Source organism: Leptinotarsa decemlineata, unplaced genomic scaffold, assembly GCF_025532065.1.
Source record: "Leptinotarsa decemlineata unplaced genomic scaffold, Ldec_3_MD MMD2_tig00000882_RagTag_RagTag, whole genome shotgun sequence".
Lineage (NCBI taxonomy): Eukaryota > Metazoa > Arthropoda > Insecta > Coleoptera > Chrysomelidae > Leptinotarsa > Leptinotarsa decemlineata.
Genome location: NW_027412556.1, coordinates 7527245 through 7554819, shown reverse-complemented (window position 1 = coordinate 7554819; position 27575 = coordinate 7527245). Strand labels below are relative to the sequence as shown.

Genomic DNA, 27575 nt, shown 5'->3' with positions numbered 1-27575 from the left:
GGTAACTAGTGTAATTGAAATAGCTCCGTGGAAATGGATCGTATCTGGTTGCCATTACTGAGAAGAGAGGTTGAAAATGGAAATATGAACCTCAACTGAACTGAATTCCCAAAAAACATCCAGTATGTGTGTTCATGTGAACCGTGTAACATCTGGACATTCCATTCTTTTTATTTTTGACAAAAAAAAATAGAAATATCAGTTTCAGGCGAGATTTTCATGTGTATACAGGTTTCGGAAACGGTTTGTTTTCCGAAACGTTAACCTCTCAAAAAAGCTAAGTATCAATATTCAATATTGATTCATCTTTTATTTTTTCCAGATTGTGGAAGGTTATGAATTCAAAGAACAGTATAATTGAGTCCCCCACAAAAAATATAGTTTTAACTATAACTCTTACAACTTTTTGAATCGTTATATCTCAGAAACGGTGGCTCTTAGTGAAAAAAGTATATGAACAGTTTTCATAGATGATTATTTGATCTACAATTTTTGTTGAAATAACTTCATGATAAAATTGACCGTTTTGCTGAAAATCGTGAAAAACCCGTTTGTGTGACTTTGACCACGAGTACATTTTTTCCACGTATCAGATCGATGACGATTTTTTAGATTTCATTTGTGATAGAGTTTTGAACAATCCTATCGAATTTGACCTGGATGCGAAGTTTTGTACCTTCACTCCTATTATTTGCTCTAAGTTGACCGGATAACCAACCAAAATTCAAAACAGATTTCTGAGTTATTTAAATTACCCGGGATAATACAATTAGATCAATAGCACTGCGAAATGAATTTGAAGTACCCAGTCTAGAAAAAAGAAGACAGGCAAGTATAGTGTAAATATGTTATATTATGGAGATTCTGTGAAACATGTTCTTCCTTACGAATCAGTAGATAGTTTTCCTGAAAATCTAGAGAAGAAAATTGGATTGGATAACTTAGGAAACACTTGCTACATGAATAGCATTTTACAAGTGTTGTTCATGACGAATAATTTCAAGAACGAAGTTTTAATGATGAACGAGAACGGGAATGTTTCCTATTTATTCATCAAACTCAAACAACTGTTCATGCAGCTTCAGTTTCGTAAGAAGGTATCATCTTTCCTGGTATCCCCAATTTCCTGGAGTCTTTGAAGTCCACTAGATACTCGTTAGGACAACAAGAGGATTGTTCCGAATTATTGGGGTTCTTAGGTTCTTGTTGAATACTCTTCGTGAGCAAAACAATAGCAAAATCAATACTCCTGACCGCTCCGGATTGAATGATTCCGTACAGTCCATCCCGTCTTGGGTTTGTAAATCTTTTGCTGGAAAAATCCTCACTGGTTTACTTTGTGGTAAATGTTCAAGAAGTACCGAAAACTTATGTGAATTTCTGGAACTTCATCTAGCTTTTCCTAATACGACTAATAACCAGTCCGTGCAAAGCTTATTGTTAAATCATCTGAAAATGGAATTTTTAACAGGTGATGATCGACTGTATTGTCAAACATGCGCCAAACTGATTGACTGTTATAAGGAAACAAGTATAGCTGAGGCTCCAGTCAATCTAATAATAAGACTGATGATTTTCAAACAAGACTCAACCTCTAACGGAAGCAAGAAACTCTTTGGAAGGTTCGAAATAGATGAACATTTCAACCTAGCAGACCACTATTATAATATTCATGCAGTCATTGTTCACTGTGGTTCTGGCGTTGAATTTGGTCATTATTACGCCTTGGTCAAAGAAGAAACGGACTGGTTTAAGTTTGACGATAGTCGTGTCACGAAGTGTTCTGGTGATGCATTGAATTCATTGGAGCCTCTGGAGACACCCTACATTTTGTTTTATAATAGAGAGGACATTGTTAGATCAAGATCTTCAGATGATGTGGTGCTGCAGGTTTTTCCGGGTTTTCCTGCAGCTGAAAAAGCAAATGCGCCACTGGAATCAATGAAGTCGCCCCGGAGCGCCAATTAATTTTTATTGTTGTTTTTATTTCATTTTTATCGTTGTTTTAATAAAACTCACTTGTTTATGTTATAAAATATATAAAAAAAATTTTTAACTGTCCCAATCTGAAATTATTACTAAAAGAGAGAATTCCAAGACTCATTCAATTCTTTGATGTACCATATGTATCAACAAATAATTGTTCACCTATCATTACAATGATCCTGTTGATGTCAGATATCAACTTTGTTCTCCCTCCCAAACAAGTTTATAGTGGTGTTAAACCATACATTTCAAATTTAGAGTAACTTTATATGAATGAAACTGGAGAGGAGGATCTTTCTCTTGAAGATTTTCACCAAGTGATCGAAACACGTGCTGAGGTGTTAAAATAACGGTTTGGTGTTGAGAAAAAACTCCAGTAATATTCATTACTACACCAAAGGGTCCAAACAGTGCATCACAAGTAGGTTTTTACCTGTTTGAAAGTAAATAAGTAAAATACCGAAATTGATAAAACTCAACGTTTAAAGTTGTTGGTTTGCGATAGAAATTAACGAGATTTATAATTATCTGCGGAAACGAGAAAACCGTTGAATTTACATCATTCATGAATCTATCAGCAAATAAATTTTGAACTCAAATAACATCGACACGCTTCTATCAACATGTGTCGAAAATCTGATAATAGCAGGTGTTCAAGTTCCATTAATATTTCAATCAGCCAGTGTTATTGTTCGCTTAAAAAGAGCAAATCATTCAATGCAACGCAACATCAAGTGTGAAAATAGTGGCAATATAGAGAAGTTGGCTGAACAGCTGTCACTGCAGAGGTCATGAAATATTCAAAAGCAACCCCTTGTACATATTACACCCTCATTCTTTATGTCTCCCGTTTATCGTGTTGGAATAAATGAACAGGGCTCTATTTACAGAGCTGGGGTAGCCGCCCTTCAAGAATTATCCCCTGTTAAACTATTCGGTCATAACCTAATGATTCGTAAAACTATCAAAAGAATATATTATTAGCTGTACGGCCCACGGTGAATTATATCGAAACAAAATAATACGTGTGAATGGCTTTATTCGAATCGAATTTTTTTCGGCGACGCCCTTTACCTAATTAGGTAAATATAATCAATCAATTGATGTAATTGCAGTTTAAATAAAGGTGGCCGCGTATATATTTCATCAATCATCTTTGGAGTTACGATCCCAAGTAACAAATAAAGTTTGATGAAGTTGCGTATATAGTCATTAATGGAGAGGAATGAAAATTGTTTTTCAATAAATACAGTAATATCGGAGAATGATTATTGACTTAGTATATTTTTCACAAGGTTGGCTTTTTGACAAAAGAATAATAATCGAGAAGATGTTTGTTAACTTTCATTCTCTGTGTAAGAACTGTTGCCAGTCGAACCTCTCAACAAATTTCATATTCATCTTCACAGAAATTTGGGTTTCATATTATGGAATCTAATCTGGAGTCTGATCTGAGCTTTATAAAGCATCAAAAGTTGCTGGAGTTTGTACAGTTTTCTGGTTCGGAACAGTGTTCCAAGCTCTTGAGAAGCGATTCCAGCGACATGATTGTTAAAAGACATATTGGTGTCCATTTTAATCCCCAATAAACATATTGAAGCAGAAAGCGGAATTGTCTGTCCTGACATTATTATATCCGGTTTGGAGACATTTATCTTCTTGAAGAAAACCGATACCTGGGTTTCTATAGCATTGAATTGAACCTGGTTATTTCCACCCCAATTCAAAATCACTCCTAGATCCTCATTAAGATATGCAACCTCCTACTGCCGGTGAAGATGTGCTTCTGCACCCGATGTCCTGGAATCCAAATGGAATAACGAGACAAGTGTGCTGTCGTCAACAAAGCTATATGATGGATTCTTGTTTTTTTCTTCAATAAGTCGTTGATATACAATAAGAAAGGGGGTTGGAGACAATTTTGCTCCGTGAGAAACACGAGCGTTGATGGTAAAAGTATCCTAGAGATATCCATGGACGGCCACTTGCAGGAAACGTTTTTTCAGGAAGCTGGAGAGCCATAAACAAAATTGATTTGACAAGTCATACCATCAAAGTTTGGCCAGCAAACCCTCATGCCACACACGGTCAACGGCCATAGAAATATCAAGCGCAAAAGCTCTTGACTCTCTACGAGTATGTTTCTCGATTACGTTATTCCAAATATGGTGACATACGATAGAAGGTCGTCTGTTTTTTGTTTCCGAAAGCTATATTGATGGTTGTTCAAGATGTTAAAGCTTTCCAAATATTCAAGAATATGGTGGTTTATATAACTGCGATAAGGCAAGTGTCTTATGCCTAAACATCGGATGTCGACCAGTGAGGATGACAGTATTCCATGTAATTGAAATTTTACCTTTTTCATTAACCATATTATTTAGCAATTCTGTGAATGATATCTGATAATGAATGTTCTGAATACAAACTGAATAGATTTTATAGAGTTGATTTTTTAACTTGATTGCTTCCTTCCTTTTTTTGAAAGATTACCTCATTTTTTGTATAAAGATGTAGATGTAGAAAGCCAAAACCATTATTTTCCAAAACTTTATCTATTCTTTCAATATAAACAATTAATAATGAATGGACATGAATAACTTCGGAAGAATCTATAAGTTACAAAACGGTCATGAAATAAAGAAATATTGAGTGAAAATGTTGAGACTCCTGGACGCTTTCAAATGTCTGGTCATAGCAGAAAATGGTATACGAACTATGAACAACATGTTTCTCATTGTTCATTCTCAATGAAGTAGCTCCTTCAAAATTAACAGAATAGTAATTTTATAACCAAGATAATATAATTAATGTATGACAATCAATATAAAAGTTAAAACGAAAGCCCATGTCATCAGCTATAAATATGCGGACAACTTTGTTGCTGAAAAGAGCGTTGAAAAAAAAACAGTTTTGGTGTGCAAAAAAATTATTTTCGTTGAGATTTATTATTATCAGGTTCCGTTACTCTTAAGTAACTATTCTTAATGAAAAATATCTCGCAGTCAACAAAATATCACGTTTCAACGATTTTTCCAGTCGAGAAAATGTCAGTTTCCCTTGCTCGTATGAAACAATAATGGTTTTTCGTCCCCTGATTTGAAAACGTCACGAAGGAACCGTCTTGTCACATGGGATACAAGAAAACATTGAAATATTATGTAAACACTTGCAGAGACGGGAAACTCCCTAATAGTTTCTTCTGTCTTGTGTATGCTAAAAAATTTTCAATTTATACGTACACGACACGTTGTGCAGTGACAGGTTGTTTATCAGACTGTGGAGAGTAACAAGAAAATCTTTATCACCGCGGTCTGAAAAACCGTCAAAGACAAAATGGTCGTATTTTTTCTTCCGGGAGGAAACATGTTTGTTTTGATAAAGCGTTGAAAGAATTTCAATTCATTACGAGGAATGGAAGTACTTTTTTTCTCGAAATCTCTCGAAATCAACTGTGATTTGTGATGACCTATTCGATGAATTCGGGTCCAAAATTTTAATTAGTAATTGAAAACCTGAATTAAGCACAGAGCCGTTTCAAGTATGCATGAAAAACCTTTTGATATCCCTTCTATATCTTGAAAAATGCTTACTCTTTTATTATACCTTTTGGCCAGCGGTCCATTTTCTCTATCCACTCAGTCACATCAAATGAAATAAACACAGGGTGTTTATTAAACATGCGGCAAAAATTCAAGGGAATATTTTTTGGACTATTCTAAGGATATTTTGTCCTTTGATGATTTTTGATAGGGCGCTTTGTTTCGAAGATACGGAGCGAAAAAAAAGTTCGACAATAACAATTTCATTTTCAAACGATATTCATTTTGAATTTTGAAAAATTGGGAACATAGTCGCATTAGGCAATTCATACGTATATTCGCATCAGGCAACATATTCGCATTAGACAAGAACATATTCGCAGTAGGCAAGATCTTCATATTTCCCAGATTTATCCACAGGAAAGTTACACTCTGATTCTACCATTATCTATGGAATGTACAATTCATGAAAACTAAGATTTTCTACATTTCCAGTGGTTAATATTAACCAAACTATTACAATTTTTGACCTAATGTAAAAGACTATTCTGCATTCAGATTTACATTTTATCATGAAATCAATTCCAACCAGAATAAAATTAAAAATTATGAAATCATACTACAATTCAACTCTTGAACGATTTTCATTTTGTAAATTATTTGTAATATTTCGTAAATTGAGAATATACATACCTACTCATACGCATATTCGCATCAGGCAACATATTCGCATTAGACAAGAACATATTCGCAATAGGCAAGAAAACATTCGCATTAGGCAAAATCTTCATATTTTCCAGGTTTATTAAAAATAAATCTACGTTAATTCTACCATCAGCTATGAAAAGTACATTCTGAATGTTCAATATCTACCAAACTAATAATTTTTTACCCTGATTTACATTCTATTATACAATCAATTCCAACCTGAAAACATTGTAACTGAATAATGATTCAACAAATTTCATTTTTAAATGATATTCGTATAAAAATATATGAACATACTGTAATTAGGCAACCTATATTCGTTGAGGTAATATATTTGCATTAGGCAAGAATATTCGCAGTAGGCAAGATCTTCATATTTTCCAAGTTCATTCACAGAAAAATCTACGTTGATTCTACCATCAGCTATGAAACGCACAATTCTAGCAAACTAGCTATTTCTTCGTTTCAAATGGTTGGTACTTACCAAACCAAAATATTTTTTGATCGGATGTAAAAGAGTATCTTTCATTCAAATTTACATTTCATTTTTGAATCAATTTCAACCGGAAAAAATTATGAATTGCGAAATTATTAAACACTTCTATTTTTTAACCGAAAATATATTCGCATTAGGCAACTCATATGCATATTCGCATCAGGCAACATATTCGCAATAGGCAAAAGCTTCATATTTTTCAGGTTTATTCACAGGATTCTATCGTCAGCTATGAGGGATAAACTCTATGAGAATCAACGATTTTTACATTTTAAATCGTTAATTGGTTAAATTTTGTTTTTGGAAAAATCATCAACATACTACTACTAGTTTTCATCAACAGGGTTCAAATGCCTTGGAAAAAGGCAGAGGTGGTTTTTAGCTGAAGCGTCGTTTGCTTGTAAACTTGAAAATAAGGTAAAAATCTTCGAATAAAAATATCATAACTCAAAATACTCAGCCTCGAATGACATTTCGTTCAACCGTATTGACAAATTCGCAACAATTTAACAAACGACTGTAATAATCGCGGTTGGGTTCTAGATGAACGAGGAGGGTGCGCCGGCATCGTATTAATTGATAGGGCAGGATTGCGTTCGTGCCCCATGGGCCACAAACAATTTACACTCAGCAGAACATGATCCACCTCATTGCCCGTTTTGTTACGGCACAGATACAGGTTTATTCGATGTGTTCGTTGCGATTGCTTTCGAAGGCGTTGCATTTGTCAATGGCCCCATTGATTTCTTCGGCCTTTGTTTCGGTTCGAACTCAGAGGTGAATTATGAATCGATGCAATGAACTGAGATGCAATAAAAAAATGTGGCAACATGAAATCTTTTTATCAAAATTTTATAAAAAATCAATCAGGCAAATGAATCAGGTTATACGGAAACATTAAAGAGTTCCGAAAGTCTTGAAACGGGTAATTCTGGGAACTATGTGTCAGTGAATCGGTTGGCGTTAGGTCTGGTGAGTATGGTGGATGAGGCAGAACTTCGACATTTTGGTTGCGCAAAACAAAGAAGAACAGACCTCGAAATGTGTCAATTTCTGAATATCATTAGTTGGGACTTCCATTGTCTAATATAATATAATATGATTTGAAATCCCTGAAAGAATAAAATTGAAAATCAAAATGAATAGCTGGAAATAACAATTTTATTGAGCAAAAAAAACCTGAAATGAAATTACAATAAAATATCAATTGAGCAAGAAATTAAAAATTGAACAATTGAGGAACAACTAAAAATTATTATAATTGAAGTCAATTTACTCCACAACGGTCGATTATCAGTATCCACAATCATATATAATAATACTTCTACTATTCTCTTTGCTGACGATACTTCTTTTATCAAGACCTCTACAAATCTATCTACACTTTTACAAATGGCAGATGAATCCATTCACAATGCAAAAAATTGGTTTTCCGTCAACTTCATGCAATTAAATGATCAGAAGACTCAAAAATTCGTAATTTCAACAACAACTATACAACAGGTGCACATTTTAAACTTCTTGGTATTACAATCAATGACTCTCTCAATTGGTACATGCATACAGAAAATTTAAACAAAGGTCTATCCAGTACCTATCTTGTTTCTTCTAAGAAGGCTACGATGTATTGTCAATCCAGAAATTTTGAGAAATACATATTTTGGTCTATTTCATTCCCGAACTAGTTATGGCACAATATTATTTACCATGCCACAAAAATTTTCAGGTCTTAAAAAAAGGCCATACGCCTGATAATCAGCGTAGGTCCTGCGAGCGAGAGCACTGCCGTGACTTATTTATCAAACTGAGAATAATGACGCTTCCATGTATTTACATTTTCCAAATTGTCTGTGAAACACACGAAAATAAATGAAACTATTATTACACCTCTGATATTCACACACATGATACTAGATCTGCTAACCAAATAGCGGTGCCGAGATTTCGTTTAACAAAATACAAAACGAACTCCATAAATTTGAAACTTTACAACAAGTTGACTTCAGAGATGCTATCACTGAAAAATTCTGAATTCAAAAGGGCTATTAGAAATGTACTTTTAGATCACTGTTTTAATAGTATTAATGAATTTTAAAATAGTTAATAATCTATTGATTAATAAATTGAACAATAATCCTTCACTGATATATACATATTTGTGCAGTATGTTACTTTACAACATATTTTTAATATGTACGTTTTACTATAATGTGCTGTCCTTTTAAAACTAAATGTAACAAAAAATTTATATATACCACGTCTCTCTATGACCATTTTTGACATATGACATGCTGTAAACTTATTGTAAAACAGTCAAATAAATCTATCTATCTATCTATTCGGGTGATGACAGTCATCCCTAAGACGATGTTAGTGACTACGTTTTACTATGACAATAGTCAATGTTTTCCTAGAGTTTGACGTTAGAATTTCCGAACCTAGGTGTCGCTCCCTCTGTGGTCAAAGATTTTAGGTTACTGCTAAATTGACGAGTGTAGATTTAGACAGATATCCATCACTACGTTATGGTGAACAAAATGTGGAAGACAAGCTGTAATGTAACAAATGCTTCATAAATCGAAAAATAACTTGCTAATGATTATAGAAAATCTGAATACGTCACGTTGAATTCTATACTGATACGCCAACAAATTTTAGTGTACTCAATAAATTTAATGAATTTGTTGTCAAATTTGATTTATTATTGACAAATATACGTCAGTGAGATAAAACAAAAGCCAATCTGAAATGTATTGGTACATTTTGAAAATTGCGTATTATCAACTATTATTAGTTATAAATCAATTTTATCGAATTAATTAATCTGGATTAACGTTGTATCACTTGCATTCTTTCATCAATACCGTTATCAATAACTGCTAAATTGGTACACATCGGATGTCCTTGATTGAATTGAATTCTACGTGTTTGGTTGATTATCAATATTAATTTTTTGTTTCATCACATGTCATACCAGGGTGGTCCCAGGGTGGTCTAGGCCTGGCCTAGAGATGGCGATAGTTGCTCGAAAAATATCGCTGTATTAGAAAGTACAGAATATATAAGTCATATGTTTCAAGTTTGAAGACGCTGCGTTGTTTAGTATTTGTTTGGCAGCCATCAATAGAGAACGTTTTAGGTGAATTTGTGAAAATAGACAAAATTGGCCATGGTTATGTGGTACAATACTTTCATTTGAAAGGCCTCAGCACAACCAATATAAAAACTGAACTGGAGTCTACTCTGGGTCTCATGAACAGAATGATAACACACACTTTCTTACAGATACACACACATAAACTAAATTCGCGACGGAAAGACACTGTCTTCAGTAAGGTTAGGGTGACCCCCATGCATACATTACATACAGTAAAATCACGACAAATGAAATCAACAAATCACGAGAGTGAAAGCACCTAAAGGCTGACCTTCGACCGCAGAAGGTCAGATGTCAATCTTGCTGAATTGCTTATCAGCAGGTAGAGGTCCACTCAGGAAAGAGTGGGGGTGGATGGACGAGATTCTAGCTTCTGCACAAAATAACCGTGTGGGGAAGATACTATCTCAGGATACTCAACCCCGGGGGACATAGGGGGAATTTGGGTGAGTCTGCTCCTTCGTTTCCAACATTAAAGTATTGGGTAGCAGAGTTTGAACGAGGCCGTACGAGCTGCCAAGACGAGCATCGCAGTGGTCGACCAAATGAGGGGGCGACTCCAGAAATGGCGAAAAAAATCCACGAAGCAGTACCGAATGATCGTCACTGAAAGTGCGCAAGCTGGCAGACTTGATAGTAGTTTCTTAAAGTGCGGTACATTGTATATCATCTGAAAATTTGGACACGAGAAAGCTGTGTGCAACCATGGATGAAACATGGGTCCATCACTTTACACCCGAGACAAAAGAACAATCAAAACAGTGGACTCGAAAGGTTGAACCGGCTCCCAAGGAGGCGAAGACCGTTCCATCTGCAGGCAAGATCATGACATCGATTTTTTGGGATGCACGTGAGTTAATTTTCATTGACTATCTTAAGAAAGGTAAAACTATCAACGACGAGTATTATGCTAACTTATTGCAACGTTTGAGTGAGGAAATTGAACTGAAACAGCGGCAGTTGTCTAAGATGAAAACGCTACATATATTTCGCTATATGATAGCATCTTCAGGCTACACAATGCTGTATTGTGGCTACTATAAAAAAAGTCAATGTGTGTCACATAAATGAAAGCCATTTTTTTCAAAAGGTTGTACATATCGATAACGCATGGTTGCGTTAATGGTCATGTTGCGTACGGCTGGTGTAAACCACGAAGTAGGAATAAATCAATTGAAGCTCTGCTGCAGACAACCAGTGATGCAATTTAATCCAGGTTTGTGTTTAATAAACCCTACAAAATACAAATAAAACAGAACACAGAGTCAGATGCCACAAATGCATATATACAAACGGCTCAAAAACCAAAGAAGGCTCAGGATGTGGAGTGTACTCCAGATCACTAAGCCTAAGGATTCGGTGGGGAATGGGAAAAAATACCAGAGTGGTTCAAACAGAACTGGTTGGTATCTCAATCGCCACAAAAAATGCCCAGGAAAGGAATTTCTGGAAAAAACATAACAATCCGAACTGATAGCAGACAATCCCTTTTAGCCTTGAACAGACAACGTGTTACCTCAGGGCTAGTACTAGAGTGCCACCAAGATTTAGCCAAATCCATGGTATATAATAACATTATCCTGAGGTGGATTGAAGGCACAACAGGAGTGAGGGTAATCGCATTGCCGACTCTTTAGCCAAGGAAGCGGCTGGACTAAGAATTTCAGGACCCAGTGGCACCAACGACCTGATGACTTTGACAATTGCGGAACCAACCAAACGTCACACCCATGCTATATCCCTAAAGAGATGGGATGAAATCAAAGGATTCAATCTTACTAGGATCACCCTGGGCGAACCTGGGAAGCTAGCGCTTAACAGCCTTGGCCTATATCTACCAATATAAAGGAGATGTGTCCTAGTGACCTGTTCACCTTCCTGGAAAGGACAGGATAGACGATGACCTAGGAGGACAACTTCTCGGGAGGATGTACAATGGGTCACATGTGGCCTAAGTGCTGTGAGCCTACACTCACCCTCCCTACTCTACAGATACAGATATCGATAACGTTCTGTAAAAATATACCTGATTTTAACGCACGATTTCGACTAACAGCTAATCCGAATACTGGCAAGCTCGATAGGATAAGTGAATCGTAGTAGTCGTGCAGTTCATCAGCCGTCTTGTCGTAAGTAGTTAGGTCACTATCCAAACAATTAATTGAATGAAGGGCTAATGGGAGGGTCACCGGATCGGAAATGACGCAACGGCCGACTTGTGGGGTCCTCGATATTGTGCACGAGCCACCGCTTTAATATCGGATGCAATTACATACTTAATATTTCCGAATCAAGTTTCTTTGTCGGCGAGACTTTCTCATTCCAAGGGCTGTGTGGAAAGCCCTTGTTAATCCTAAACTATTCTCTATTCTCGGTAAAAAAATCTGTTTAAAAGAAAGAATGATTTTCATGTTGAATGACGTTTCCACGATATATTTCTTTTGGGTCGTTGTATAAACATAACATAGTCTGAATCATATTTACGTTTCGTAAAGCACATAAGAGGCCTTTTAAAAAAATTTGGTGAATTTTCATTTTCCTCAAAAAATATTCATTTATTCTATTATTCAATTTCTATTTTGCCCCTTCAAAGTAGCCCTCTACATATACAATACACTTATGCCAGCGTTTTTCAGTGGGACCAAATCTGGTGAATACGGTGGCTGAGGCATGATCACGGTATTTCTGTGGATAAAAAAATTACGAAAAAGCGATGACGAGTGAGCGGGTGCATTTTCGTGATACAAAAGCCATGAACTATATTTCCACAATACTTCTTCTTCGTATTGCTTCTCGCAAGCGGCGCATAACTTCAAGATAATACTCCTTATCAACCTTGATATCATACAGCAAGAACTCTTGATGCACTACGCCGCAGTAATCTAAGAAAACAGTGAGCAAAACTTCGACAATTGATAGAAAATGGCGTGTTTTCTTTGATATTAGCTTTCCTTGGTTCTTCCATTGGGACGATTAGAGCGGTGTCTGTGCGAAAATAGTGATTCACATTGAATTTGAATCGCTGAAGATCAAATCCATTTGTAAAAACGTTCTCAGGAAGTTTATTCAACATATTCGCCGTAATCCAAATGAAAGAGTTCCTGAACAGTGAAGTTCGTAGTGTACTGAGTTGAACCTCATAACGATGAGCAGCCGTCGCGTATTTCGGATATGTACCGCTTTTTCTTGCAAATATTACCTAATTTGGTTAAAAAATTCACAACTTACCCAACAAAATGTCGCTAGATCCTTTCCTCCACCCAATACGTTGGCAATTAAGGAAAATAGGAAGGTAAAGTAGGAAAATGAAGGAAATATGAACCCTAATCGAAAAATTTTGCGAAAATTGTTCCCCAACAAACAAATAACTAAATTCAAATGTATCACGAACCGATGAAACAATAATAATAATATCTAATAAACTCAAGGAACATACTACTTGTTCGTACCAATACGGTTCATTTTTCTTTAAAAAAATGCGCGGTTGCTAAACTATATAATTTGTACCTGTATTTACAAACTTCTAACGATACGGAACACTCTTGGTGGAATCAAATGTGCCAAATCACTTGAACACTTCCCATCAAAGTATCTGTAGAAGAGAGATAAATTTCCAACCTTTCTTTAATGTTCTAGACCAGAGGTCTCCAAACTTTGAAGCCTTAGAGCCATAATCATTTTTTCAGTTTGTTCCAAGGGCCAATTTCTGCCCTTGACTATATTTCTAGACTAGGATAGTCGCAAAGTGCGTGACCTAAGCAAACTTAGGTTTTTTGCATTTCAATTATTATTGTGTATTGTGACACTTAACGACATTCAGTGGTGACTAGTGGTACTATATACTATCTTATTCAGCTACCCGCTAGGTGGCATTAGGCGTAATTAAATATTTGGAATTACCTCGTTGGTTCGAGAAAGTTCTGGTTCTAGCTAGTGTATTCTGATCACCTCGAGATGGCAGTAATAATTGCATATAAAAAGGCTAGCGGCGCAACTGCGAGTTAGTCTGCGTAGGAAAGGCGAAGGAAGCGAAACTGTCTATTGTGAAATAAAGTAACATCCGTCAATAAAAGTATTTTGATTTGAATTATTGTTTTTATGTGTGATTTGTTAGTATGGAAAAGAAGCGAAGAATCCACAGTGAATGCAGAACGTTCCAAGAAAAATGGAACTTTCAGTTTTTTGTGATTGATTCCAGTAATAAGGCGCTATGTTTAATTTGTAATGAAACCATAGCAGTTCTCAAAGACTATAACATTAAACGACCCTATGAATCGAAATATCTTCAAAGTAACTCCAAGTATACAGGAAGTTTGCGGAAGGAAAAATTTGAAGCTTTGAAACGCGGACTCAAATCGCAGCAATCTTTGTTTACCAAAGCGAATACTGAACAAGAGTCTGCAACTCGCGCCAGCTTGCGTGTGGCTCTTGAAATCGGAAAACGTGGCAAACCATTCACCGATGGAGAAATAATAAAAGAATGCTTGATTGCAGTAGCCGAAGAAATATGCCTCGAAAAGGTAAATTTATTTAAAAGTGTCAGTTTGTCAGCAAACACCGTGGCTCGGAGGGTGCAAGACATCGCAGAAAATATATCATTTCAACTGTCTGACAAAAATGGACATCATGAGTGGTTTTCTTTAGCATTGGATGAGTCAACGGATGTGTCAGATACTGCTCAGGTGTTGATATTTATTCGCGGAGTAGATAAAAGCTATGAATTGTATGAAGAACTTCTTGATATTGATAGTATTCACGGCACGACAACTGGGGCAGATATTTTTAAGGAATTGAAAATGCCAATAATAAAAAGAACCTTCGATGGAGAAATTTGAAATCTATAACAACTGATGGAGGCAAAAATATGAATGGTAAAAATAAAGAAGTGGTTGCACTTGTGTCAAAGGCTGTAGAAAATGATGGTGGTTCAAAACCATTAGTCTTCAAATTTTTATTTTTTTGGTTTTCGCTTGTATGTTATTTCTTTGTAATTTCAGTTTTTTGTTTAATACAATTGTTATTTTCGGTTAATCTTTTAGATTTTTTTTTAGGGTTATCAAATCAATTTATATTATATTAGACAATGGAAGTCCGAACTGATAAAATACACCACGAAACATTGTCAACCACCTTCAAACAAACGTCAAATTTCAAAATCCTTATTACTGATTCTGCTGTATTAGATCCCCTCTGTTATCAAATATTCTGATTGCATTATCACTTATCGGTATATCATGGCAACCATTTTGTTTTTGGCGAATTGAGGAAACAGTCAGCCACCTTTTCGATCCAAAATGTCCAGATAAATTATAGGCATTAAGTGAGGTTCACAGTTTTTTCTGATATGCCTTCAATGATTCACCGACTATTTTTTAAATATTCTAGATAATTTTATCAAAGCATATATCTTGTTTGGCAAGAGTGAAAAACTCAAAATCGTTAATAATAACAGCTGTGTCAAAATACTTTCCGTCAGTTGATAGGTACGATGTTCCATGTATTCTCAGGGATTAAGCGTACAGACGTTGAAGCGATAGCGGTCAGATAAAAGGGCCGATAAAGCAGGGATTTCAGATATCGATGGCAGCATGATGGATTGGTTTACGGATTGTAAATCACATATAATCTAATACAAATTACTGTTTGATTGTTGATTTTATAAGATCACACGTTTCTAGAAACTGGAAAAATGTTTTCGGTTCAATAACTTATGCAAGTCTAACCTATATTAAACTACGAAGCGAAATGATAAAAAAATCTGTTTTCGATATAACGTCACAGAATATTAACCTCTCGAGTTGAGTTAATGAACGCATTGTTTAACGCTGGTTTGCGAAATTTCGTTCCGAAGATGTCAGCCGCGAAGATAAATCTCGAAGTAGTCGACCACGAGTAGTTAATCCAGGACGGTTTTAAACGTGTTGGAAAAGTCAAAAAGCACTGAAAGTAAATGCCCCACGATTTGAACGATTGACAGAATTCGTCACGTTTCGAGGTCTGTTCTTTGATTTTACGCAACCAAAACGGTCTTTTTTTGGGTCGGATCATCAAGTGTGATGAAAAGTGGATCATTTAGGACAACAGAATAGTGGTTGCATTCCGATGAGCCACCCAGGTACATCCCAAAGACGAAAACCCACCAGCGTTGTCAGTGGCTTGTTTAATTCACCATAACTTTCCGCAGCCGGGCCAAACCATCATACCAAAGTCCCATCGTGAGGAAATCGACAAAATGTATCGAAAATTGCGTCAGCAGCAGGCAGGACCGGCCAACAGAAGAGGTTCGATCCTGCTTCACCCAACATACTCCCCAGACTTCTCGCCAATCGACTACCATCTTTTCAAGCACTTTAATGACTTTCTCACCGGTAGAACTTTCGCCAATCAGGAACTTCATCGACTTCACCGAATCCCAATCACACAATTTTCATGCAGACGGAAATGATCGACTTGTGGTACCCCGGCAAAAGTGTGTTGATTCAAATGGCGCTCATTCAGGTTAAGTTGAATAACTCACTGAGATATTACAGTTATAAAATTTCTGAGATAAACGAATAACACTTTCGAGGTTTTTACTGAACACAGCAACACGTGTTTCGCTATTCAATAGCTTTCTCAGACGACTAAATTTTACGCGATAAAGATTTGAACCATATGACCTATCTATTCCAAGACTTATGAGTTTGCCAAAGATGGTTTGCAAATGCGGAATCGGTTAACGCATTCAAGAAACTACCTCTATGTTCTTTTATTCTTTGGGCAAAGATTATCCCCGTTTGACCAATATAAAATTTTGGGCAAGAACCACGAGTCAACTTATATACTCCTGATCTATCCGACACCAAAGTTTTGTCTGTATCGATTTTTATGAATTTGCTCGAATTATTATTTGTTTGGTAAGTCAATACCAAGTCTCACCTTTTCAAAAAAGGAAAAATGTTGTTGGTGGGTTCACCGAAGTATGCCAATATCCTATGGCTTTTATTATCGTTTCTTGATGTGGGGCAGACCAGGTCTGGTAAAATTATCAGTTATTAAGTACGTAAAAGGTCGTATAGAACCAATGTTTGTAGAATTTTGGTATGTTCTTCAAATTTGTGAAATTGGTCAAATTCATATTTCCAACAACTAAGATATGACGGTAGTTTCATGGAAAGTAGGACGCACTTCTCTGGGTGGAGCGCATCAGAAACGTCCAATTTGTCCATGACTCTGGCGCATAAATCAGGCTGAATTCAACTAATGGCATAGGTTATGTTGGTTTCGAGGACCGCTGTGATTCGTGGCTTATTCGCATACACCTGCGACTTCAGAAAACCCCACAAGAAAAAATCCAAAGGGGTCAAATCTCACCATCTCGGTGGCCAGTTCACATCACCTCCACGTGAGATGACCATTTCCTCAACTCACTTGAGCAGAATATCCAATGTGACATGAGGTGTGTGGCAGGTACCACCTTCTTCTTGAAACCACATGTCGTTGATGTCCATCAATTGGTGTCATCCAATTCAGACCAGTTTCCAGTGAATCAGTGAGTCAGTCTGTCAGTCAGTCAGTTGGTGAGTCAATCGCCCAATCTGTCAATCAGTCAGTCAGTCAGTCACTAAGTCGACGAGTCAGTCATTCAGTGAGTCGATTAGTGAACCAGTCAATGATTATAGGCAATCGGTGAGACATTCAGTGAGTCAGTCTGTGAATCAGTATATCCGTCAGTGAGTGAGTCGGCGAGTCAGTAAATCAGTGAGTTTGCCAAACAGTCAGAGTCAGTTGTTAAAGAGTCAGTCAGTGAGTGGGTATATCAGTCAGTCACTCAGTCGGTCGCTCAGTCAGTGAGTGAGTCTACGAGTCATTCAGTGAGTCAGTCGGTGGGTGCGTCAGCCGGTAAGTCAATGAGTCAGTCAGTCAGTGAGCCAGCCTGTCAGTTAGTCACTGAGTCAGTAAGTCAGTCAGTAATTCAACAACTTGTGTTGATGAATGTTATATTCTATGGTGACTTAATGCATGAAAACTAATTTGACATATATAGCTTCAAAAAGATGACCGTTATCAATTGTCACAGTTCGGAAGTCCCTATTTTCTTCGTAACAAACGTTTTTTCTGCTAACGCAACATACATCATCGGTGGTATATACGTTAACTGCGAAGACGCCGGTTATATATCAAAGGCTCAGCAAAGACTCTTAAAACTCAATCATAATTCAAAATAAAGATTGAATTAATATAACAAAATCGATGCAGATAACTATTCAAGTAATTTTTCATGCAATACATATCTTCGTGAAATTGTCCGACTCGCATAGTTCTGTTTGTCCTTCTTTCGTGTCAGAAATGATTGTGATCGAGGGCAAACAAATGTAAACATATCACATGTATGCATTTTATGAGGTCACCCTATCATACAATAAAAGAATGGAAAGGCAGAGTTTTCAAAGCTACCGCAAATAAAGAATACGTGAAGTGGATTGCCTCATATGACGCCATGATTTATTTTTTCATAATACCTACAATAAGGCGAATAACAATAATAATAGAGTTTATTGAGCAATGCAGTTTCCCATTCACAGAGCAAAATATACATGATTACCCTTCAGGCAATACAGTGCAAAAATAACAGTTAACACATCTGACACTCCTGTTTTTTTTTAAGTCGAGACGATTTGGTTCAATCTGAGTATAGTAAAATAATAATTGAATAGAACTGGCCGATATTTGATGAAAATCCATATTAAAACTAATTACCACAGTTTATTGTTTTATTTCCACTATATAGGGTTTTACAAAAACCGCGACACGGGTTTCGCTATATAATAGCTTCCTCAGGCGTTCACCAAAGTTTACGCTTGAGGAAGCTATTATACAGGAGTTTACGCTTGAGGAGTTTACGTGTTTAGCTATACTTCCTCAAGCGTAAACTCTTATACAATAGCTTCCTCGAGCGTAAACTCCGGTTTACGCTTGAGGAAGCTATTGTATAGCGAAACACGTGTCGCATGTTTTCGAAAAACCCTATACATTGACATATATTTTCATCGCAACAAAATCTAAGTGCGAATATACTCGTATTCTTGTGTGTGTATTGTTTATTGGTGTATGTGGCAAACATTATATTTGAGAAGCATTAAAATCCGTAAATGTACAGTTGAATGTAAGTACTTCGAAAGAGGATAAAAAACAGATAACAGGATCACATTTCGAAATCAGACCAGATCAATATCAGCGTTGAATGGAACCAACAGAAAATTCTCAATGAAAATCACGCGATTCGATAACGAATGTACTTGTGAAAAAAAAATTTAAAGCAGGAATGCTATGGAGCCTAAGAAGTCATACGTTATATTTCAACTTTTTTGGAGTCGAAAAACCAAGAGCTACCCATTAAAATACATTAGTATTGACGTATTTTATCGACCTTTTTTTGGGTAATGGTTACCTTCCACAATCTGAAAAAATATAAAAATTATAATGGAGAACTTTATACAAGTGTAGAAGGGCAAACTTTTTAGTTTACCCCGATAAGTTACTGCGTAAAAATCAAAGTATTTTTCACAAAGAAAAATCTTCTATTTATCAGTAACTTGTCGTATTTTACAATTTTGCCTATCAAAAAAATATTAAGAAATTATACTTATCTTTTACGTTTCGGAGGCCAAAATCTGCCTCCGTCTTCAGAAATGGATAAAAATTCGAATAAATATGCAGTTATTCCTTTTTTAAGAGCTTATTTCTTTACTTCTTCGACAGATGTCAAAGAAGTTTTGAAATATGAAATTATGTCAATGTTGTTGATTGACAACTGAAATATTCGATGTAATACAAGGTACTCTCCGATATCAGTTTGTTGCCATTTCGCCACTATCCAAAGTTTTCTTCAAGATGGGTAGCCAAGTACGATCTATTTCTAAGGAGCTATTCGAGATACAATTCTCTCCAGACATGAGAATATACGCTGATTCTTTTAGCTTACGTCTCTTAGAATGAGGCTCATTGGTAATCTTTCTTGTCCTATTCCATTCCACCCGATGTTCACCGTCTGAACATCGGGTGGAATGGAATAGGACAAGAAAGATTACCAATGAGCCTCATTCTAAGAGACGTAAGCTAAAAGAATCAGCGTATATTCTCATGTCTGGAGAGAATTGTATCTCGAATAGCTCCTTAGAAATAGATCGTACTTGGCTACCCATCTTGAAGAAAACTTTGGATAGTGGCGAAATGGCAACAAACTGATATCGGAGAGTACCTTGTATTACATCGAATATTTCAGTTGTCAATCAACAACATTGACATAATTTCATATTTCAAAACTTCTTTGACATCTGTCGAAGAAGTAAAGAAATAAGCTCTTAAAAAAGGAATAACTGCATATTTATTCGAATTTTTATCCATTTCTGAAGACGGAGGCAGATTTTGGCCTCCGAAACGTAAAAGATAAGTATAATTTCTTAATATTTTTTTGATAGGCAAAATTGTAAAATACGACAAGTTACTGATAAATAGAAGATTTTTCTTTGTGAAAAATACTTTGATTTTTACGCAGTAACTTATCGGGGTAAACTAAAAAGTTTGCCCTTCTACACTTGTATAAAGTTCTCCATTATAATTTTTATATTTTTTCAGATTGTGGAAGGTAACCATTACCCAAAAAAAGGTCGATAAAAAACTGATTTTTTCCTCCACAAAAAATGACTTTCGTTGAATATTGACGTATGTTTGAATACCTTTTCAAGTGCCGGAAATTCGTTGCTTAGTTACGACTTTTTTCATCGAAAAATATGTTGAACACTGTAATAAACATATCCATTTCATACATCACGCCATTTTTCAATTGAATTACTCAATTTTGCAATCAATATTTGAAAAAATCAATGAAAGAGCCATAAACTAAAGCTGTAACTTATATTTTTGTTTAAATTGAAAAGGGTATATTTTCAGAAGAGATTTATTTTTGGAAAAAAAAGGTTTCGAATTTCTACCTCTCCATCTTCATTCAAAAGAAAATGTAGTCATTTTCAAAAGAAAAAATTATTTCTATACAAAGATGTGTGTTGTGTAGATTATGCAAATAAGAAACTTTCACACCCAAACTGGAATAGAAATTGCTCTCGAAATAACTACTCACATTGAAGTTCACAAAAGAAAAAATACCTTCGTATTAACTGCCTTCATATGAACATCGAATTATACAGAAAATACTTTTTCCTGTTCAGTTTGTACTTCAAAAATTCGTTATAGAATATCGTTCATATGATTGCTACACAATACAGGTGAAATTTTACTTCAAAATGGGGTGAAGTTTTACCTCTGAAAGAGGTGAAATTTTACCCCTTTTTATATACATATCCATATACCATAATTTCAAAATAGTGGGCAGTAGATTCTCAGAAATGACTGACGTATTTGTCTTAATCTGTCTCGTGCAGTGTCATACGGAAATCATGATGAAATATATAGAATCACAACCTTGAGAACAATATTCTTAATTAAATGCCCATCTTACCCCATACATAGGGTAAAATGGGGTTTTTGTAATACTTTAAAAAAATTCTCTACTTTTGATAAAAAATTTGTACATTTTTATACGGTTATTTTCAATCAAAGTAGATCATTCACTGTCAAGTTTGATGTAAACTTTGATATTCTAGTTCTTCTGGAAAAGCTAAAAAAATCAAATTCCGCAAGGGTCCCTTCTCACCCCACCCTTCCCCTATGAAAAGATGTGAAATGCCATCTCTTTTAGAGGTAAAATTACACCTATATTGTGTAAGAATCCTGTGAATGATATCTGATTCGATTCCATTAATTTTTGGAGTACAAACTGAAAAAGAAAAAGTATTTTTTGTATATTTCTATATGAATGTGATAGTAGTTATTTCTAAAGTATTTTTCTTTTGTGTGTGTTAATATGAAAGTGTCTGAAACTTATTCTTTTGCAAAATCTACACTTTTTTTATGAAGTTTTTTTTGAAATATATTGCTTTCAGATTACAGAAACTTTTATGTTGGAGTTGTTGCAGTGGTTTTCAGTATCACAGACATTTTTTATATGATTATGATTTTTATTTATAAAAACCTCAATAAAATGTCTGCATCCTACTTTGAAATCTTCATTAATATCACATCCAGGACTAGAAACAGAACTCACCAACATAATTCCATGAAAGCGTTAGTAATTAAAGTAGTGACTACAATAAATTATGAAATTAGATCAAGCTGTTCATTGTCATCTTTCAAAAAAAAAATGGAATATATATCAAAAACAATTAAGTAACTATTAAAATAATGATTGAAAAAGCCCTCGCTTAGATTTGTGAAGTTTTACATTGTTATTTTCGTTTGTTCACCACTTTTATCATAATATAACCTTGTGCCAATGTTTGTTTCACTTCTGTTTAAAATCTGTTTTTCCGTTAACCAGCTGTCGCACCCCTACAAACGACAACCCTCAGAAGTCGAAGCTTGTGCGAGCTCAGGATTAACGAAGTCTTACCTTTTAACGTATGATTCCTAACACAGGTTGGACGATAGCAAGTGAAAATCGATCGTTCAGCCTGGGGCTTGAACCACCGAACAACACGGCGGACGATTCGAGTGAGTGATCAAAGCACCCACATCGAAACGCCTGGCTATATTCATTAAAACTGTATTTGGGGAGAACTAGTGAATATTGAATAATTGATTGTAATTAGGTTAGGTCTTTAGTGTTTTTTATTTCTTTATATCTTAATATTCGTTTTTGTTCTAATTCAGTGTCATTATTGTTTGTATATTTGGGCCATATTTCATTCCTTTGGAAAATTCCCACATTTTTTCATATAAAGATTGACAAGTAGAAAGATTTTGGCTTTCTTTAGAAATCTACATGTTACCATTTGGTCGTCAATGACATATTTTATGTGGGTTCTAGGATAAACGTGAACAAAGTAAATTTATTTTTCATCGCCTCAAAATACTACACATACTCCCCTGAGTAAAAGGAACCCCAATTTTAGAAAATTCAAAAGTGAAAATTGCAATTATTTCATTTATTCCTATATAGTACTGATGGGTGGGAAAGAAATGAGCATAAAATCCACATGACTCACCTGGAGACTTTTCCTTGCTGTTTCCATCGTTGAAAGGGGACATGTATCGTGGACCGCCTGACAGAATTGGCGAACCCCAGAGATTTCGACAGTACGTGGCAAAACCAGCCGGTGATGGGAATTGTAATGGAGAACCGTTACGTTCGGCAACTGCAACGATACAAATCAATACTTAATAGTATGTTTTCACGTTTGTTTTTATGTAATACTATGCTTAAGTTCTGGAGGTTTTGGAGGCTCGTCAACATCGATGACCTCCGATTTAGTGAATTTTGATTTATCCACAATAAAACAGCAGAGAAATCGAAGAAACGATGTAAATAGTTAATTCTATCATTCTTGTGTGATAACAGAGAAGAGAAGATATACTTCTACAGTTCCAGAGGTGTACAGAGAGGAAGGTCGCTCGTTCACGATATTTGTAAATTCATCTACAGCAGTATATGTAACATCATTGTTGTCCAGAGCACTGGATTGGTAGAAAGGACAGCATTCTATAACCTCAACGGTCATCAGATCTGAAACCCCTTGATTTATTGTTGTGGGAATATCTGAACAGTAAAATATATGAAACAGAACCAGCATCTTTGAAAAAATCCAAATATTTTATGGTTATTCTTGAACTTGCTTTAGGATCAAAGTGATAGTTTTAACAAAAAACAGAAATGGTGCCCCTTTTGGCGGGTCCTCCCAATTTCATAAAACTCTGAAAACTCAGTAATATGAATTGTAACTCGATCAATGAAACAGTGGAACGAGAAAATATTGGAGAAATGGGATTTAAAATCCTGGTGACATGTGTAATGTAACCGAATGCATCAGCCATTCTAACATATTCGTATAAAGGGAGAGCCAATGGAAGCTATTTTTCTTTCAACGCTTCCTATTTTCGTAAATTCGATGTAGTAAATTTTAAAAAGATTTTTCTAGAGAAAATCAGCTTCGAATGAATTTTACGCATTTTCTTCGCAATTAACACCAAATTTTCATGGTTTAGCGCTTTTTTCATGTTTTACTTGCTTGTTTTATCCTATTCGTCTATATATTTGGTATCACAGCATTCTGACGTTATATGTATGTTCATTATTCTACAAACAATGGTATAGTCGATTGCGGAACGAGTATTAATAATTCAAAGGTAGATGCGCTATTATTACAGCACAATTGTTTAATATAGTTGTTAACCTCAAATGTATGATTGAACTTTTAGTCAAATTCATAGAGACAACATCAATGGTGAATAGAAAAAACCCACCCAAATGAAATGGTGGGAGGGAGTCAATATTAATTACTAATGGCAAAAAATAGATGGCCGTAACAATTTTGAAAAGTTATAACTAGGTAAAGGTTGGGGATAGTTTGGTGGTGCTCGAACAGAGTTAATTCATGCCACAATGACCCTGAAAAATGTTTTTTATCCAATATGTAATCTCGGAATGAACTTTAGTATAATTGTTCAATGAAATAAATTGATGGGTTTGTCTCTAGGTAAATTTCATTTTTTCACATATAAATAAAAAATTGATTTCAAAAATATTAATTTATTTCAAAATATTGTCACAGTTTCGATCGACCCCACTGTATAGTCAAAGAACTATCTCTAGTATCAGATCGCGTCTCACCCCAATGAATTATTGATGTCTAAGCCCATAAGTGATATAAATCTACGGAACAAAATCGGCTTCATCGTTGCAAAAAGCAGATTATGCTTTCGATAGATGCTTTTCTTCTCCATAACATAAATTGATTACATCCAATCATCTAGACTTAACTGGTCAAGAAAAATTCATTCCACAAACCATGCGGTTTTTTCCCTGAGCACATAGATTTCCTAAATTCCGTTATAATTTGATGATAATCAGTTCATATTTCGACAAAAACTAGACATTAATTACAGTTAACTAGATGTCATTCCCATATATCAACCCTCAAAAGTTGATGAAACTTGTGCGAGTTGAGGATTAACGAGGTCTCACTTTTCAAAGTGCAATTCCTGTTAGGAAAATACGCATTGAAACCACAGCTCAGAAACGAAGCATTGATACTGTAGGGTTATGTTTGTTACAAAATAGTTTACTGGTAATTTATCCCACAACGGTTTGATTCAAGTTTGAAGACGCTGCGTTGTTTGGGCAGCCATCAATAGGGAACGTTTTTGGTGAATTTGAGAAAATTGGTCATCGTTTTGTAATAATAGATGATAATATGTTCATTAAGAAACGGGTAGCTACAGTACAATTCGAAAAAAAAAAACGTGAACATACAAACCTCATACTACTCAAGCTGGTTGTATGAGTTGACTTTTTTTCAGATACTGAGTCGAATACAAAAAACAGAAAAAGAGAAACAATAATAAAAAAGATGAAAAGGTTAATAATTTCAACATATATGTATACTAATAATGGAATTCCCTGAACGTAATGCATGAATGCATATATATATATATATATATATATATATATATATATATATATATATATATATATATGAAATCTGAATTTTTCACGGATAGGAATATGCTGAACTGGTTTTTCCGGGTATTTGATCCGTGTATGTGATATTATCTCTAATTTCACCGACGTTTCGACAAAATCTCATTTGTCATTATCAAGGTGTGCTGTTACGTGTTCAGAAATTTGTTGACCTTGCTCAACTCACTTCTTACTATAATGGTAAAATGGTATTCGTTATGTGTTCAGAAATAGATTAGTCCATAAACCCTCTACTACGACAGCACACGTTGATAATGACAAATGAGATTTTGTCGAAACGTCGGTGAAATTAGAGATAATATCACATACACGGATCAAATACCCGGAAAAACCAGTTCAGCATATTCCTATCCGTGAAAAATTCAGATTTCATATTCAATACCTTAACGGGGAGATGAGGTCAACTAAGAAGAAGAAGAACGCAGGTAAAACTCAACAACGTTTAAATAGTAGGTAGTAGAGGGTTTATGGACTAATCTATTTCTGAACACATAACGAATACCATTTTACCATTATAGTAAGAAGTGAGTTGAGCAAGGTCAACAAATTTCTGAACACGTAACAGCACACCTTGATAATGACAAATGAGATTTTGTCGAAACGTCGGTGAAATTAGAGATAATATCACATACACGGATCAAATACCCGGAAAAACCAGTTCAGCATATTCCTATCCGTGAAAAATTCAGATTTCATATTCAATACCTTAACGGGGAGATGAGGTCAACTAAGAAGAAGAAGAACGCAGGTAAAACTCAACAACGTTTAAATAGTAGGTAGTAGAGGGTTTATGGACTAATCTATTTCTGAACACATAACGAATACCATTTTACCATTATAGTAAGAAGTGAGTTGAGCAAGGTCAACAAATTTCTGAACACGTAACAGCACACCTTGATAATGATAAATGAGATTTTGTCGAAACGTCGGTGAAATTAGAGATAATATCACATACACGGATCAAATACCCGGAAAAACCAGTTCAGCATATATATATATATATATATATATACAGGCAGACACACATATATACACATTTGTTGCATCTGAGGGAATCAACAATTTTGTTGTAATACATCAAAAAAGATTATTCATTACTTCTAAAGCTGTGTTCAATAAAAAGGTTTTAAAACGTTTCTTGAGAAGACGGTAAAAATGTATGGAGTGAGTGTATATTTTGTACATATATGGCAGAAAATTGAAAATTTTGAGTGATATATGTGTGAAACATCTCTGGCCCAGTAATTTTTTGGTTTTGTTTTATTTGACATGTTCGTTGAATTGTTAAATTTATTGTGTAATAGTTATGATCAATTTTTGGTCATCTTTTTATAGTAGAACAGCTTGGATATCAATTCATTATTTTGAGAAGCACCAAAATAAACAATCGACTTGTTTCGGAATTCTTAAAACTATTGTTTTTTTTCGGGATATCAAGACTTGTAGCAGCTGATGTATTAACAGGCGACTGTGCTATTGCTGTGAAGAGAATGAAACCCATATAAGTCTCCGTGTGTAAATCGGAAATAACAAATTGGGGAGTAGGTAATTGGCCTCAGCTTATGATTTATTTCGTTAATCAGAACAATGATGCAATTGTTGGCGCCAGTAACTAGCTTCGACGTCTGCACAAGAAGTTTGTTATTATCGCTTTCATATGACAAGAATATAGACCAGAACAAGTGACAGAAAAAAATATGTTGATTAGTTGTTTTCAATTCGTAATTTCAACCAAACAGCCATAGTGGTTTGAAAAGGGGAGATTTATAAACTAACATCTCATATTCAACGTCATTTTTATTAAAGGCAAGCTGAGTTTTCATCGACCATTTTTGGGTATTTTTACCTTCAACGAACTACAAAATACAAAAATTCTGAAGGAGAACTTCATATACGTGTAGAAAGTGAAAACTTTGAGAAAACGTTTGAAAAGGGAATAATTAATATTGAGTTTTCTCATAAGTTTTGTCCGATTTGGTGTCATTTGTTTTTGTAGTCTGTTCTTCTTTGCTTTTGCGCAACAAAAACGATCCTTTTTTGGGTAGGATGATCACATGTGATGAAATGTGGATCCTCTACGACAACAAGAGACGTTCAGGACAGTGGTTGTAC

The 27575-nt window shown here is 35.2% G+C and overlaps 1 protein-coding gene across 1 annotated transcript in view; it reads right to left on the bottom strand.

Annotated features, from left to right (window-relative positions):
• Positions 1-27575, bottom strand: part of sens-2 (zinc finger transcription factor senseless-2) — a 99782-nt gene that overhangs the window by 56608 nt on the left and 15599 nt on the right. Inside the window, exon 2 of the mRNA XM_074174925.1 lies at positions 22972-23121. Within this exon, the coding sequence (XP_074031026.1) occupies positions 22972-23121 (150 nt within the window). The remainder of the gene's footprint in view (positions 1-22971; positions 23122-27575) is intronic.